Here is a 14,252-nt window from a genome sequence, read left to right on the forward strand (position 1 = left end):
TCGGACGGCAGCCCCACGGCAACCCCGACGGCTCCAGGGCCTGGGGTGGGGGCTGATGGGAGGTCCCCACCCTGAGACCCTCCACGCTCTGGGAAGGCCATGGTCGTGCACGGCCAGGTGGCAGGACAGACAGCGAGGCCAGGGGACTGAAGGGCCAGGGCACTGAGGGGCCAGGGCACTGAGGGGCCAGGGGACTGAGGGGCCAGGGGACTGAGGGGCCAGGGGACTGAGGGGCCAGGGCACTGAGGGGCCAGAGGACTGAGGGGCCAGAGGACTGAGGGGCCAGGGCACTGAGGGGCCAGGGCACTGAGGGCCGGAGGGTAAGGGCACCCGCCAGGGGGAGCATTCCGAGGGCAGGAGGAAGCGCGGGGCCAGCGTGAGGCAGGAGCCGGGGCACTTGGGGTTGAAGGAATGAGATGTGACCCCGGCTGTCCCTCCCCGCCCCTCCCGCCCCCCCTGCCCCCCGGCCGCCCGGCGGGGACGCCACCTCCACACGGAGACGTAGATGATGATCAGCATGAGCAGGGTCAGGGAGGACACGCCGCAGCCCACGATGAGCGTCACCGACGGCACCACCACCTTCTCCATGTTCTGGGGTTCGGGGAGAGAAGGGAGTGAGGGGCGGAGGCGGGCAGCGTGCAGGGGGGCCCGCAGGGCCTCTGCCCTCCGCCCCCTCGAGCTCTCCTGCGAGCAGCAGCCAGAGGACTCTATAAAAGCCCACCGAGGCCCCTCCTGTGCCCGCCCTCCACCCCGCCTGGGTCCCAGGCGATGTCAGGACACCTGCCCGTGGGCTCTGCACAGGCCCCGGGCCTGGCCTGCCTTCTCCTTCCACCCGGCCCTCGCGTTGCACCGTGTGCTCACCCGAGTGACTGCACAGCCCGCAGGCCCCCCGTCCCGCCGCGCCCACAGGCACCGGCAGGACAGCGTGTGCTATCGCGGAGGCCGGGCTGAGGGGACCAGAGCCAGAGCCTGGGGCCCGGAGACGGCTCTGCGGCCCCTCCCGGCTGCTGCCTCCGGCTCTGGGGACGTTGGTGGGCACCGCAGGGCCGGAAGTGGGGGGCTTCTAAGGCCCCCCCCCCCCGCTCGGAGCCGACACCTTTCTGGAGACATGGCCCGGGGTGCAGCTCCAGCACGTGCATCTGCCCGCTGGCTGCTGGCGGCCCAGGGAAGGGGCTCAGGACCACGGCCAGCACCCTGGCGAGGCCGCGCGCAGGCCCTGAGCTTTCTCTGAGCCCCGCGCCCCTCGGAGGCCCCCCTGCCTGCCTGAGCTGCCACCTCCGCAGGCAGGGAGAGGATGCGCAGGGTGGGCAGGGCTCAGGTCGGCTGTCCCCTCGCAGCACACCTGTCCCCCCTGGCCCACGACACCCCTGGCCTCTGACCCTCCATGGGGCCTGGCTGCCTGCCGGGCCCCCTCCTGCTCCCAGCCCGTCGGGACCTCAGGCCTGGCCACCCCGATGGGGCACAGCTGTGACGACCAAGCTCCCGCCAGTGTGGAGGGGGACCTGAGCCCCTGCTGGGAGCTCCCCTGCGCCCCCTCCTTTCCCGGGTCAAGGTGAGCTGGGAGGTTCCCATCAGGGGCTGCCGACCCACACCCCCCACACACACACCATGACGTGCCAATCGGGGCCGGGCCTTGTGCGCGCCAGGCCCACCCGCTCCCGCTGTCCTCTGGGGAACTCCTGTGGGCAGCACTGCCCGCCCACCAGCCCGCCAGGCAGCCTCCTCCGAGCAGGCCCCGAGTACCCCAGGGGGGACGGTACCTCGCCACCTCGGCATCCCCAACTGCTCGCCCTCTGTGCCACCGTCCCCCACAGAGCGCAGACCCCACAGTGGGGGCCCCGTGACCCCACGAGTGACCCACGGACGCCCGAGGCCCACGTCTGGGAGGCCCGCGGGATGGGGATCCAGGACACCGAGCTGGCCCTCAGCCCGCACACGGGCCCGGGTGGCCCAGCAAGCGGCGTGCTCCTGCTCGTGGCTGGCTCCCGCTCCAACCCTCGCGGCCATCTGCGTCCACCTGTCCTCGCAGGGCTGGCGGCCATACCCCAGCAGCCCGCCCACCTGCGGCCGCTCCCCCTCTCCGCTGGCTCCCTCGTCTCTCCTGACAGCCCTGCCCCGCCGTCCACGCAGCGGGCACAGGTGGCAGGGGGCGGGCGGGGCGTCAGGAGACTCCGGCCTTGCCGGGCGTGCTGGGCCGGAGACGGAGCGAGCAGGGCACGCTGGGTGCCGCCACCCGCCCTGCGCGTGCCGGGCCCTCTGCCCCGCGCTCCTCCCTGACCGACACGCCGGCTTCTCGCCGCTGAGCTGCCACCACCTCACAGGGATGCTGTGAGCTCCTCGCACTGAGCCTCAGGGTCCCCACCACCCAGGACCCCCTGGCTGTTCGGGTGTCAGCTCTGCCCCACGCACTCCCCTGCTCTCCAAACGCTGCACCTCCCGCTCTGACTTCCTTCCAACAGCGTGTGACCGCCCCGCCTGTCGCTGCTCCCACACCACCCGCTGCTCCCAGGTGCCCACTCAGGTAAGCCCGGCCACAGCGCAGGCTGAGCCCTGAGCCCTGACCCCGGTCACACCCTGAGCCCTGAGCCCGGTCACACCCTGAGCCCTGACCCCGGTCACACCCTGAGCCCTGAGCCCTGACCCCGGTCACACCCTGAGCCCTGAGCCCTGACCCGGGTCACACCCTGAGCCCTGAGCCCTGACCCTGGTCACACCCTGAGCCCTGAGCCCGGTCACACTCTGAGCCCTGACCCCGGTCACAAGCTGAGCCCTGACCCTGGTCACACACTGAGCCCTGACCCTGGTCACACTCTGAGCCCTGACCCTGGTCACACGCTGAGCCCTGACCCCGATCACACCCTGAGCCCTGACCCTGGTCACTCAGAGCCCTGACCCTGGTCACTCAGAGCCCTGACCCTGGTCACCCTGAGCCCTGACCCTGGTCACACCCTGAGCCCTGACCCTGGTCACTCGGAGCCCTGACCCTGGTCACACTCTGAGCCCTGACCCTGGTCACACCCTGAGCCCTGACCCTGGTCACACCCTGAGCCCTGACCCTGGTCACACACTGAGCCCTGACCCTGGTCACACCCTGAGCCCTGACCCTGGTCACACCCTGAGCCCTGACCCTGGTCACACCCTGAGCCCTGAGCCTGGTCACACACTGAGCCCTGACCCTGGTCACACCCTGAGCTCTGACCCTGGTCACACACTGAGCCCTGACCCTGGTCACACCCTGAGCCCTGAGCCTGGTCACACCCTGAGCCCTGACCCTGGTCACACACTGAGCCCTGAGCCTGGTCACACCCTGAGCCCTGACCCCGGTCACACGCTGAGCCCTGACCCCGATCACACCCTGAGCCCTGACCCTGGTCACACGCTGAGCCCTGAGCCCGGTCACACCCTGAGCCCTGACCCCGGTCACACGCTGAGCCCTGACCCCGGTCACACGCTGAGCCCTGACCCCGGTCACACCCTGAGCCCTGACCCCGATCACACCCTGAGCCCTGACCCTGGGCACACTGACCCTGACCCTGGTTACACTGACCGTGACCCCGGTCACCCTGGGACTGGTAGCCCAGTGTGAGCCCCACAGAGCACACCGGCACCAGCTGTGCTCACAGGCTGCTCATTCCCTCGCTCACCCCCCACCGCGGCTGGAGGAGGCGCACCGGCCCCTCACGCTGTGACTCAGCGCAGCTGGCAGCGCCCCAGCCGGGACCTGACGCCCTGGCTCCTCGTCCTGTCTCCCTCCCGCCAGGCGCCGCCAGAGATCTCAGCCCTCGCTGGCCCCCGGGTGGGCGCGCACACGGCGCCTGCTCCCCCATCCGCTCCGCCTGGGACTGCAGTCCCCAGCCCACTTCCTGTCCGGGGTGCCTGCAGCCTCCACCGCTCAGACCTGAGCCCCACGCCCACCCCTCCCCGCAGCCGGCCCAGCTCCCCTCTGCCGCCAACCCACCTGCTGCTGGGCTACTCTGCCCTCACTCCTACTGGGGTCCCTCCAGGACCCCAATCCCACCCCATCCTCTCTCCTCTCCCAGCCACCCGGCTTCCCCTGCCCGGGGTGCAGAGCCAGCTCCTCTGGACCCCAGCCAGCCACCTGCACCTCTGCCCTCCGACCCCACCCCATCTCCCACCTGCTCCTCGCCTTCCTCACCCTCCTGGGCCACCACCCCTCCTCCCAACTCAGCCCTCAGGGCCCCACTTCCAACCTCCCCCTCACCCCTCTCTCACACTGCCCCCAACAGGACGGCTGATCTGGGAGCACAGACCCCCCGCCCCCCCCAGGGCTGCCCCAGGCCAGTGTGAGCCGGTCAGTCTCCTCATCAGAGCTCGCACCCCCGACGGCAAGACTGGGGTCTGGCCCAGCCGCGGGCACTCAGAGGGGTCTCCCCCAGCTCCTGGCCCCTCCCCGCCGGCATCTCTGGGGTCACCTCTCACTGAGCTGGAGCTGGTGCACTAGAGGGAGGCGGGCGAGACGGGTCGCTCCCAGCTCACCCCGTGCCCTCGAGGGGTCCCAGACCCAGGCAGGGCTGACTGTGACCCATCTTACAGATGCGGACACCGAGGCTCGGACAGGCAGCTCGCTCTCAGTGCCACGGCCAGTGGGTGGCTCTGTGGCTGCGGGAGCTCCGGCACCCTCGGCCTCAGCTGGCTCTTCTGGAATTTGGGGTCGGGGTTCCTGACCCATCGGCTATTGCCCCCCCCACCCGAATGTAGGCCAATATGGGGGGGTGAGGCTGACACCACAACCCCCGAGGGCACGCCCCCAGCAGGCCCTGCCCCCGCTGGCCCTCTCCTGCGCGGGAACCTGGCAGGCACCTGGCACAGGTTGGCTTTTCCTAGAAAGGCCCCCGTGGCACCCAGCCCCCTCACCGCCGAGCGTCACCAGCACAGCCACCCACACACCCGTGCGCCATGCCAGGCCCGCCGAGCTCAGTGCCCGCACGGGAAGGGCCTGCTCCGGGACCCCCTCCCTCACAGGGGGAAACTGAGGCTGAGAGGGACTGAGGCCCGGCCAGGGAACAACCTGCGCTTCAAGGTTCGACCGGCGGTGACCTCTGGGGGGGCCCTGGGCCGGGGGAGGGGAGACGGGGCACGTATCCCACCGCGAGCCCCCTGCCCTGGGCCTTCCCCACACCTGGACGGGCTGGGCCCTGCGCTGCTCGCTCTGGCCCCTCGGGGACGCGGGGAGTCTGGGCCCCCCCCCCCCCCGGCCGCTCCCGTGAGCGCAGCCTGCTGCTGGCGTTGATGACCACGTATCCAGAAAGCCACCTCTTCCAGGAAGCTCCCCGGGATGGCTCTGGCTGCTGCCTCCAGGGCCCTGCCCCCAGAGCCAGCACGGCAGCGGGGACAGCGCTCAGGAGCGGCCTGGCGGGCGGGCGCCGCTGGATCAGGGCCAAGCCCACAGCCTCCGTCCATCAGACGCCGAGAGCCCGGGCGAGGAGGCCCTTCCCCAGACCTCGGGGTCCCGCCTGCCCGCAGGCTGAGCGGCAGTGCCTTCGAAGGTCCGTCCAGCGCTGACCCCGTGGAGGGCCTTCGTCTTCCCGCGTCCCCGAGGGGAGGGGTGGGACGTCCCCAGAGAGGCCCAGGGCGCCTTTCACAGGGACCCGGGTCCGCGGGGAGAGCTGTTCCACCAGCGGGGGAGGGCCCCAGTACCCAGGAGAGCCTCACCCGCCCCCCGCCCCCAGTCCGTTCTCCGTATCTGCTGCCCCGGGGCCTGGGCCGGGGGCTCAGTGAGCAATGCCCCCGAGCAGGGCCGGGCCCCCGGGCCCGTGAGCCCAGCCGCCCCAGTGGGCCGGACTCCGCACCCAGGGCTCCAGCCAGCAAACTGGCCCCAGATGCCGTTACCATAGAAACTGGCAGCCCCCACAAGAATCTCAGAACAAAAAAGAGGCCCCTGGGATGATGGGGCCTTCCTGGGGAGGCTGTGGGCCGGCCAGGCTCCGCACCCCAGCCACCGGGACCCCCCCCACCGCCTCCTCCACAGACCGGGGTCCAGCTGGGGTGCGCGGGGAAGGGCTCAGGAAAGGCGCCGGTCCCCCCAGCTCCCAGGCAAGGTGGGAACCCGCCACCTACTGGTGGGACCCCAAGGGAAGGGGTCTGCACAGCCCCCCCGCCCCCCCCCAGCCTGGCTCCTTCGGGGACTGACCCCTCCCAGGTGCCAGGCCCCCACGGAGCGTGGGGGGCTCACCCATCAGTCACTCCTGGGACCCCAGCCCTGCTGCGCCCGCCCGCAGTGCCCCGCTCCACACTGAACCCACGCTGCTCCCACGCACCCTCCCAGAGGCGCGGCCTGGCCCCCGCAGCCAGGCGGGGGGGGGTTTGGGGGGGCTGCGGGGGCCCCGACCCCTCCCCGCCAGTCGCCAGCCCCGCCCTCCGCGCTGCCCGGCCCTCCGCGCCTGTCCGGCCCGAGGCCCCCGCGCCCCGCCCGCGCCCGCGCCCGCGCCCCGCCCGGGGTCTCACCGCGTCGGCGCTCAGCTGCGCTAAGATGGCGAAGGTGGAGAGCCGGTCACAGAGGCAGCGCGTCCGGAGGGCGTCGAGGGGCACCGTGCGGCAGCCGCGCCACGACCAGGGCCCGAGCTGCGGGGGGGCGGGGGAGGCGGATCTGGGGGAGACAGGGCAGCGTGAGCGGCGGCCGCGCCCGCGGGCCCCCCGCCCCCCGCCCGGCCGGCCCCGCCGCGCGCACCTGCCCCTGCGCCCCCGGCCATGCGCCCGCCCCGCGGGCCCCCGGAGCCCCGCGCCCCATGGCCGCCGCCGCGGAGCCACGGGAGAGCGACTCTCGGGAGCGCGGGCCGCGCCGACAGCGCCCCGCCCGCCGCGCCGCCCCAGCGCCGCCGGAGCCGGAGCCGAGGGGGCGGCCAGCTGGGCGGGGGCGGCGCGGGGCGCCCGCGGGCGGGGCGGGGTGGGCGCCGGGCCCTGGAGTGGGGAGGGGCCACCCCCCTCCTCCGCCCGCCCCAGCGCTCGCTCTGTGACCTTGGGGCCGCCCCCTCCCCCCCTCCCCTCCCCCGGCCTGGGCGCCCCGGGGCCTCTCCCAGGCGGGGCCCAGGGCACAGCTTCCCTCCCAGAGGGGGCGACAGCTAGCGCCCCGGGTCTGGCCCGGCCCCCCCCCCTCCGCTGTTGGGGCCTCAGTGCGCGCCCTGAGCTGCGGGCGAACCCCTCCTTATAGATCCAAGGCCCCCAATTCCAGGCCGTCCCACACGCAGGAGCTGGGGAGTGTCCAGGCCTAGGAGGGGCCTGGCCTGCAGAAGGTGCCCATGCCCCCCCCCCCCCCCCAGGGCTCCGTGCCTGCGGGATGTGGGGGCTCCAGGCTGCCCAGAGAGACAACTGAAACCCGGCCATCAGGACCCACAGCGCGGGGAGGGGCCGGGGCTCAGCCGCTGTCTGCCCGGTGCCCCCCCCCCAGCCCTGGCCCGGCCGCACAGTGACCCCTGCCCTCCCCTGGTTGGCAAGCCTCCAGCCTCTGGCTGTCACCCCAGGAACTTGCCTCCCCGCCTCCCCCCGCCGCCCCCCAGCTTCAGTTCCCTCCTCTCCAAAGCGGGGAGCAGACAGCCCCGAAGCTCTCGGCACCAGCAGGGCTTCTGTGTGGGGTGCGTCTGCACAGATGCTGGGGGTGAGGGCCAGGGGCGGAGGGACGCGCAGGTCAGGGCAGACACCCTCCCTCTGCTCTCTCTCCATTCCCCCCCCCCCGCGCCCCCCCCAGGAAGGCCCTGCCCCATTTCACAGAGAAGGGAAACTGAGGCCTGAGCGGGCAGGACACGCCCAGGGTGACAGCAAAGCAGAGCTGCCCCCCCCCCCCCGTCCGCTCATCTCTGAGGTGCAGCGGGAGGAGGGGCGTCCCTCTCATGGGCACTGTTCTTTGGGTCCCTGGGGGCCCGGGTTCGGGGGCCGGAAGCTCTCCGTTCTCGGGGTCTCTCTGTCACAGAAAGCAGAGGCTGGCCCTGCCGCGGAGCCCGGAGCTTCCTCCTCTGGCCCCGGCCCCCTGCACCCGCCCGGCCCCCGAGGAGCCTGGTGTGCGGCCACAGCCCCAGAGCCCTGATGGAGGCCAGCACCCAGCTGCCTGTGCGCCCAGCTGCTGGTGGGCCACCTGCGGGCGCGGGCCCAGCACCGAGGGAGCCACGGCAGAGGCTGTGACGGCCCACGGATCCCTCTCCCCTCCCTCCCTCCCTCCCTCCTTCAGGAAAAGGGAAGCCCCACTAACCACAGAGCCAGAAGCGAGACCTGGGCATCGGGAGGACAGAGAAGGCGTGCGGGGTCCGAGGGACGCCCCCCCCCCCCCCCCCCCCCCCGCCCCGGCCCAGCTGGTCCCGCACGCTCGGCCGAGGTTGGCCAGAGCCTCACCGGCTGCCTCTCCACCCCCAGGCCCACAAAGGGCAGAAGCGCTGAGCCCTGGCTGACCCCTGACCCCACGCCCTCTCCCTGCCTCTCCCTGCCCGACGCCCGGGTGGGTGTCACCTGCGGCCGGCAGGTGCGAGCCGCTGAGCAGAAGCCAGGACGGCAGGAGACAGCAGAGCACAGCGCGTTCCAGAGTCCTCCCCGCCGGTTCCCGTCTGCAGACCGCACCGCCCGCTCCCGCCGCCCAGCCTCCAGCGGCACTGGCCCTGCGGCTGCTCGGACAGCCGGTCGGTCCGGGTTCAAATCCCGCTCTGCTCCCAGCGCCACCCCGCCCCGGACCCGGCCTCCGCCCTCCTCCCCTGGGTGGGGAGGAAGCACTCCCAGGCCTCGGCGGCCGGAGGGCCGCAGGGGGGCAGGAGGGGACGGCACCCCGAGGCCTGGGGTGAGGGCAGCAGGCTGGCGGGACCAGCAGCCTGGCAGGTTCCCAGCCGGTGCTGGCGGGTCTGCAGGGCGCCAGGCAGACAGCTGCCGGCCACCTCCTGGGGGAGCGCCAGTCCAGGCGGAGGCTGACCCTGCAGCTCTGCCCGGGCACCGGGCACCGAGCAGCTCCGGGCGGGGGGTGAGGGCGGCGCCCACTCTGCGGAGGGGCCGGTCGGGCCTGTCCTGCAGCCCCGGCCACGGAGCCCACGAGCACGCGGCTGCCCCGGCCGGGAGGGGGCGCGGGGCCTGCAGGGCTGCTGGCTCGGGACCCTCTCCGCGCCCTCCCACCTCGACCGTCTCGCTTCCTGTGCGTCACGTCATTAGTCTCTGAATAAAGACACGGAGGCCCAGAGAGGCCCCAGGTCACACAGCAGGACCGCACGAGGGCCAGCGCCCAGCCTTCCTCTGACCGCCCCACCCCCGCCCACGGCGTCTGAACCACTGGGCCGAGGAACAGGTGTGAGAGGGACCCCCAGGGTAAGCGGACACCAGCCCAGACCGAGGGGTGGCGCCCGAGGCCCCTCCCAAGCCGGGACACGCGCTCAGTCAGCGGCGGTTTCCCGGGGTCACTGGCCTGAGGACCCTCGCTTGCACACCCTGCCCAGGGAACGCCCCCCCCCCCCCAACAAGACCTGCACATCGAGCGTCTCCTCCCACAGCATCGGGAAGTCCCTCCCCACGTCTGACCACACTCCTTCCTGCAGGCAGAGCCCCTCCTCCTGCCACGGCGGCCACTCCCCACGTGGGAGACCGTTCGCCACTCTCGTCTGGGTCCCGGAGCCAGCCCCCTCCCCCCGGCTCAGGCCCGGGCATCTGGGTCAGTGACACCTGCCCCTCCCTCGCTGGGTCCAGGGTGAGAGAAGGAGCTGGGGCAGCGGCACCTCCAGGGCCAGAAGGGCAGGGGGCCCGGGGTGAGTGCGGGATCCCCTCCTGGCCTGGGCTCAGGGGACTTAGAGGGGGGCCCTGGGTCCCTCAGACCGGGTTCTAAGGGCAGGGCCCTGCCTCCCCCATCAGACCAGCTGACCTGCTGGGCCGGGCCTGGCCTGGCTGGTCCATCCGCGGCCATAGACATGGCCAACTCCTGGCTCCTGCAGTGCGGCCTGTCCCTGACCCCCAGCCTCCTCCTCCGCAGAGTCCCCCACACCTGCCTGGCTCTCCCGTCCCCGGCCTGGCCCTCCCACCCCTGCCTGTCCCTCCTGCCCCGGCCTGGCCCCCCCACAGTGAGGCTCTGCTCAGGTTCCCAGGTCCTCCCAGGGAGGGCAGGACGGGCCTGGCATACTCGAGGGGCATTGGGACAGTAACCCAGAGGCCCACCCAGAGCCCCTGCCCCACCCAAGCCAGGCCTTCCCTGCACTCAGATGCCCCCTGCCAGCCCAGGAAGCAGCTGCTATAATGGGCCAAGCGCGTCAGGGTCCCCTGGGGTGCGATGGGCTAATTCACACTGGAGTGTGAGTGACTCACAGGTGTCCTCCCACTCGCAGAGGAAGCTGGAGCGGGCACAGCTGCCGCCGCCGGGGAGAACGGGGGTGGGCAGCTGTCTCCACAGGCGCACGCGGGGCTGCTGGGAGCTCCATCGCCTCGGCCGGCCCGGCCTGCACCATCCTCAGGGGTCGCCTCACTGTGCTCCCCAAGCCAACGCCCAGGCCCGCACCCCCAACCCCTCCACTGAGCTCCCCAAGCCAACGCCCAGGCCCGCACCCCCAACCCCTCCACTCCTCGGTGAGACCCTGCCCCAGGCCCGTGCCCCCTCTGCAGTCGGCGTGTCCGGGCCTGGCTCAGCGTTCTTGCATCCGTGACCAGGGCCCCCAGGGCTTCTCGTGTTCCACAGTCCGAGATGCCATCTCCTCGCTCCTGGCCCCTGGCGCCGCCACTCGGAGTCGGGTGCCCAGCCTCAGGCCTGCCCCCCGCTGGAAACCGGGCCCTCCCCAGGGCCCAGCTCCTCCCCCCCTCAGCCACCCGGCTGGGCAGGGCCACAGAGGCCCCGGGAGCTGGCCCGGCAGACCGGCTGCTGGAGAGGGCGGGGCTGCCCAGCCCCACTGGGAGGAATGGGCCTGGGAGGGCAGGGGTCCCGCCGACACCCCTCCCCCTGCCGATCCCCCAGCTCCGAGGCCCAGGCCAGGACCCTGCCTGTGCCATTTGCCCTCGTGAGCAGTGCCCTCACCACCATCACCGTCACCATCATCACCATCACCATCACCATCACCACCACCAGCACCACCACCACCACCAGCACCACCACCATCACCATCACCACCACTATCACCACCATCATCACCATCACCATCATCACCACCATCATCACCATCATCACCACCATCACCATCACCACCACATCACCATCATCACCACCATCATCACACCATCATCACCATCACCATCATCACCACCACCATCACCACCATCATCACCACCACCATCACCACCACCACCATCACCATCATCACTGTCACCATCATCACCATCACCGTCACCACCACCACCATCATCACCATCACCATCACCATCACCACCATCATCATCACCACCATCACCATCACCACTACCACCATCACCACCATCATCACCATCATCACCACCATCACCACCACCACCACCACCACCACCATCACCATCATCACCACCATCACCACCATCACCATCATCACCACCACCATCACCACCACCATCACCATCACCACCATCACCACTATCACCATCACCATCACCACCACCACCACCATCATCACCACCACCATCACCACCATCACCACCACCACCACCACCATCATCACCACCACCATCACCATCACCACCACCATCACCACCATCATCATCACCACCACCACCATCACCATCACCACCACCATCACCACCACCACCACCATCACCACCACCATCACCACCATCATCACCACCACCACCACTACCATCACCACCATCACCACCATCACCACCACCATCACCACCATCACCATCACCACCACCATCACCACCACCACCACCATCACCACCACCACCACCATCACCATCATCACCATCACCATCACCATCATCACCATCACCACCACCATCACCACCATCACCACCATCACCACCATCACCATCAGCACCACTGTCATCGCCACCATCACGTTTCCCGAGCATCACAGCATCACTGTCATCATCAGAGTGACACATCCATCCTGTGACCGTCAGCACCATCAGTACCATCAGCACCATCACCAACATCAACACCCACATCTATAGCACAGTTGTCCATACCCCATCACCAACACCATCCATTCGTCATCGCTGCCCCCGCCACCGCATCGCCGCCATCACTGCCACGAGCACCACGCCAACGCCGCCATCACAGCAACACCACCCACACAGGCCACCATCATCACCAACCACATCATCAACGGCAGCCCTGCCACTGCACCCGCATCACCACCACCACCACCACCACCACCACCATCACTGCCAACGCCGTCGCTCTTGCCATCCCACCCCGTCAGCACAATCACCCCCACCACTGCCACTGCCCTTCCTGGTCCCCCTGCTCCCGGCCCCACCTCCCCTATCGTCCGCGTCCCCATGGCCGCCATCACCTCCTCAGGACCACTCCGCGGCTGTGCTAGGACGACACCGGCTGGTCATCCAACGGGCACTGACCCGGCACTGCCACGCCCGGCACCTCAGGCAGAGCCCGCCATGCAGGGCTCACCCAGCCCCGGCCACGATGGATGGAGCTCAGGCCGGCACAGCCCTGGCCACCAGCCCGCCCTCCCAGCATGTCCCTCTCCCTCGACGCCCAATGCCCAGCCACCCAGGTGACCGCAGGGCACTGTGCCCCCTCCGCCTGGGCGCCTCGGCACCACGGCCAAGAAAGGGCCCCAGCCACTGCTCCTGCCAACGTGGGGGTCGCTCCTGTGCCTCTGCCACTCCCAGCCCCCCCCACACCAGGCCGCACCTGACCCAGGGCCTTGTCACCCTCCTCCCGGCACCACAGGCACGGCCCCCCTGCGGGGCCGCCGCACACCGGGCAGGGGCAGCGAGCCTCGGAGCGGGGGGGGAGGGGAGGGGCCCGCAGGCCGTCTGGACGTCCCGTGACGCCCCCCCCGCAGCACCCCTGCCCTCCAGGACGCTTCCAGGCCCCGGGCGGGCGGCGTCTCTAAAGGAGCCGGTGGGGGTCAGGGCCGGTGGCTGCTTTCTGCTCTGGGAGCTGGACCCTCACATGGGAACGGAGGCTGAGGAGGGTGAGGCCCGCTCCACCCCGGCGCGGGCGCCGCCAGGCCCTTCACCCCTCACACGGGCCTTCCTGGGGGACGAGAGCCAGGCCCTTCACCCCTCACACGGGCCTTCCTGGGGGACGAGAGCCAGGCCCTTCACCCCTCACACGGGCCTTCCTGGGGGACGAGAGCCAGGCCCTTCACCCCTCACACGGGCCTTCCTGGGGGACGAGAGCCAGGCCCTTCACCCCTCACACGGGCCTTTCTGGGGGACGAGAGCCAGGCCCCGCCCTCAGGGGCTCCCCTCCTGCTGGGGGCAGGAAGCAGAGACACAGGGGTGGGGGCAGGAGAGTGGGCAGGCGGCCCCCCAACAGGTGCGGCTGGGGCCGGAGAAGATGAGGGCAGAGGGCCAGGCGGGCTGAGGGGCACCGGGGCCGGCCCGGCCTGAGCCCAGCGGCCTGTGGCCGGGGCGGGACCTGTCTGTCCCCCCCCCCGCCCCCCCACCCCATTCCCTCCTCCAGGAGAAGGCAGGCCCCCAGCAGGCGTCTGCCGGCCCGCAGCCCCCAGGACAAAACGGGGCCCAGAGACGGCAGAGGCTCCGGTGGGCGGGTGACCCGGCCCAGGGCAGACCCGCCCCTCCCCCACCCGGCCTCCTCAGAGGGGAGCAGAGCGCACCCCACGCTCACTGGGGGGCCTCTGTGAGGGCCGCGCGGCCCGCCCCTGCCCCATCGGGAAGGGCTGGCGTGGGAGAAGGCGGGCTGGGAACTGGGAACGGGCCACCGGCAGCGACTCGACTCGGGGCTGCCAGGCTCCCTTCCGCCCGCTCGCTCGCGCTTGGGCCCTCACTGCCCTCTCCACGGAAACCGAGGATGGGGCTCGGCTCTTAAAGGGACCAGGACGGGCCCTGGGGCAGGGCCTTGTGGGAGGCAGTGCTGGGGGCCTGCGGCTGGGAGAGCGCACAGACCACCCACCCTCCACCCTCCACCCTCCACCCTCCACCCGTCCATCCTGTCTGCAGGACTCCCCTTCCCCCGCCAACACGCCTGCCTGCTGCCCTCCTCACGGGGGAGAGGGGTGAGGGCCAGGCCTCCTGCAGCCGTGACCGCTGAAGGGCAGCCGGGCAGCCAGGGGGTGGCTACTGGCCCCCGACAACTCCCAGAGCCGCAGGCACAGAGTCCACCCCCCCCCCCCCCCCCGCCTGCGCCCCGGCTTCTGCTCAGGCTCTGCCTCGGCCTCTGTCCTCCTCTG

At 71.3% G+C, this 14,252-nt stretch overlaps 1 protein-coding gene across 3 annotated transcripts in view; it reads right to left on the reverse strand.

Moving 5' to 3' along the window:
- ADGRB1 (adhesion G protein-coupled receptor B1) overlaps window positions 1-14,252 on the reverse strand; it is a 49,683-nt gene that overhangs the window by 12,876 nt on the left and 22,555 nt on the right. For all 3 annotated transcript variants that reach the window (XM_054708424.1, XM_054708426.1, XM_054708425.1), the window contains 2 exons: window positions 6,466-6,607; window positions 488-591 (listed from right to left, as the gene is read on the reverse strand). In XM_054708424.1, the coding sequence (XP_054564399.1) occupies window positions 488-591; window positions 6,466-6,607 (246 nt within the window). The remainder of the gene's footprint in view (window positions 1-487; window positions 592-6,465; window positions 6,608-14,252) is intronic.

Source organism: Eptesicus fuscus, chromosome 19 (assembly GCF_027574615.1).
Source record: "Eptesicus fuscus isolate TK198812 chromosome 19, DD_ASM_mEF_20220401, whole genome shotgun sequence".
Lineage (NCBI taxonomy): Eukaryota > Metazoa > Chordata > Mammalia > Chiroptera > Vespertilionidae > Eptesicus > Eptesicus fuscus.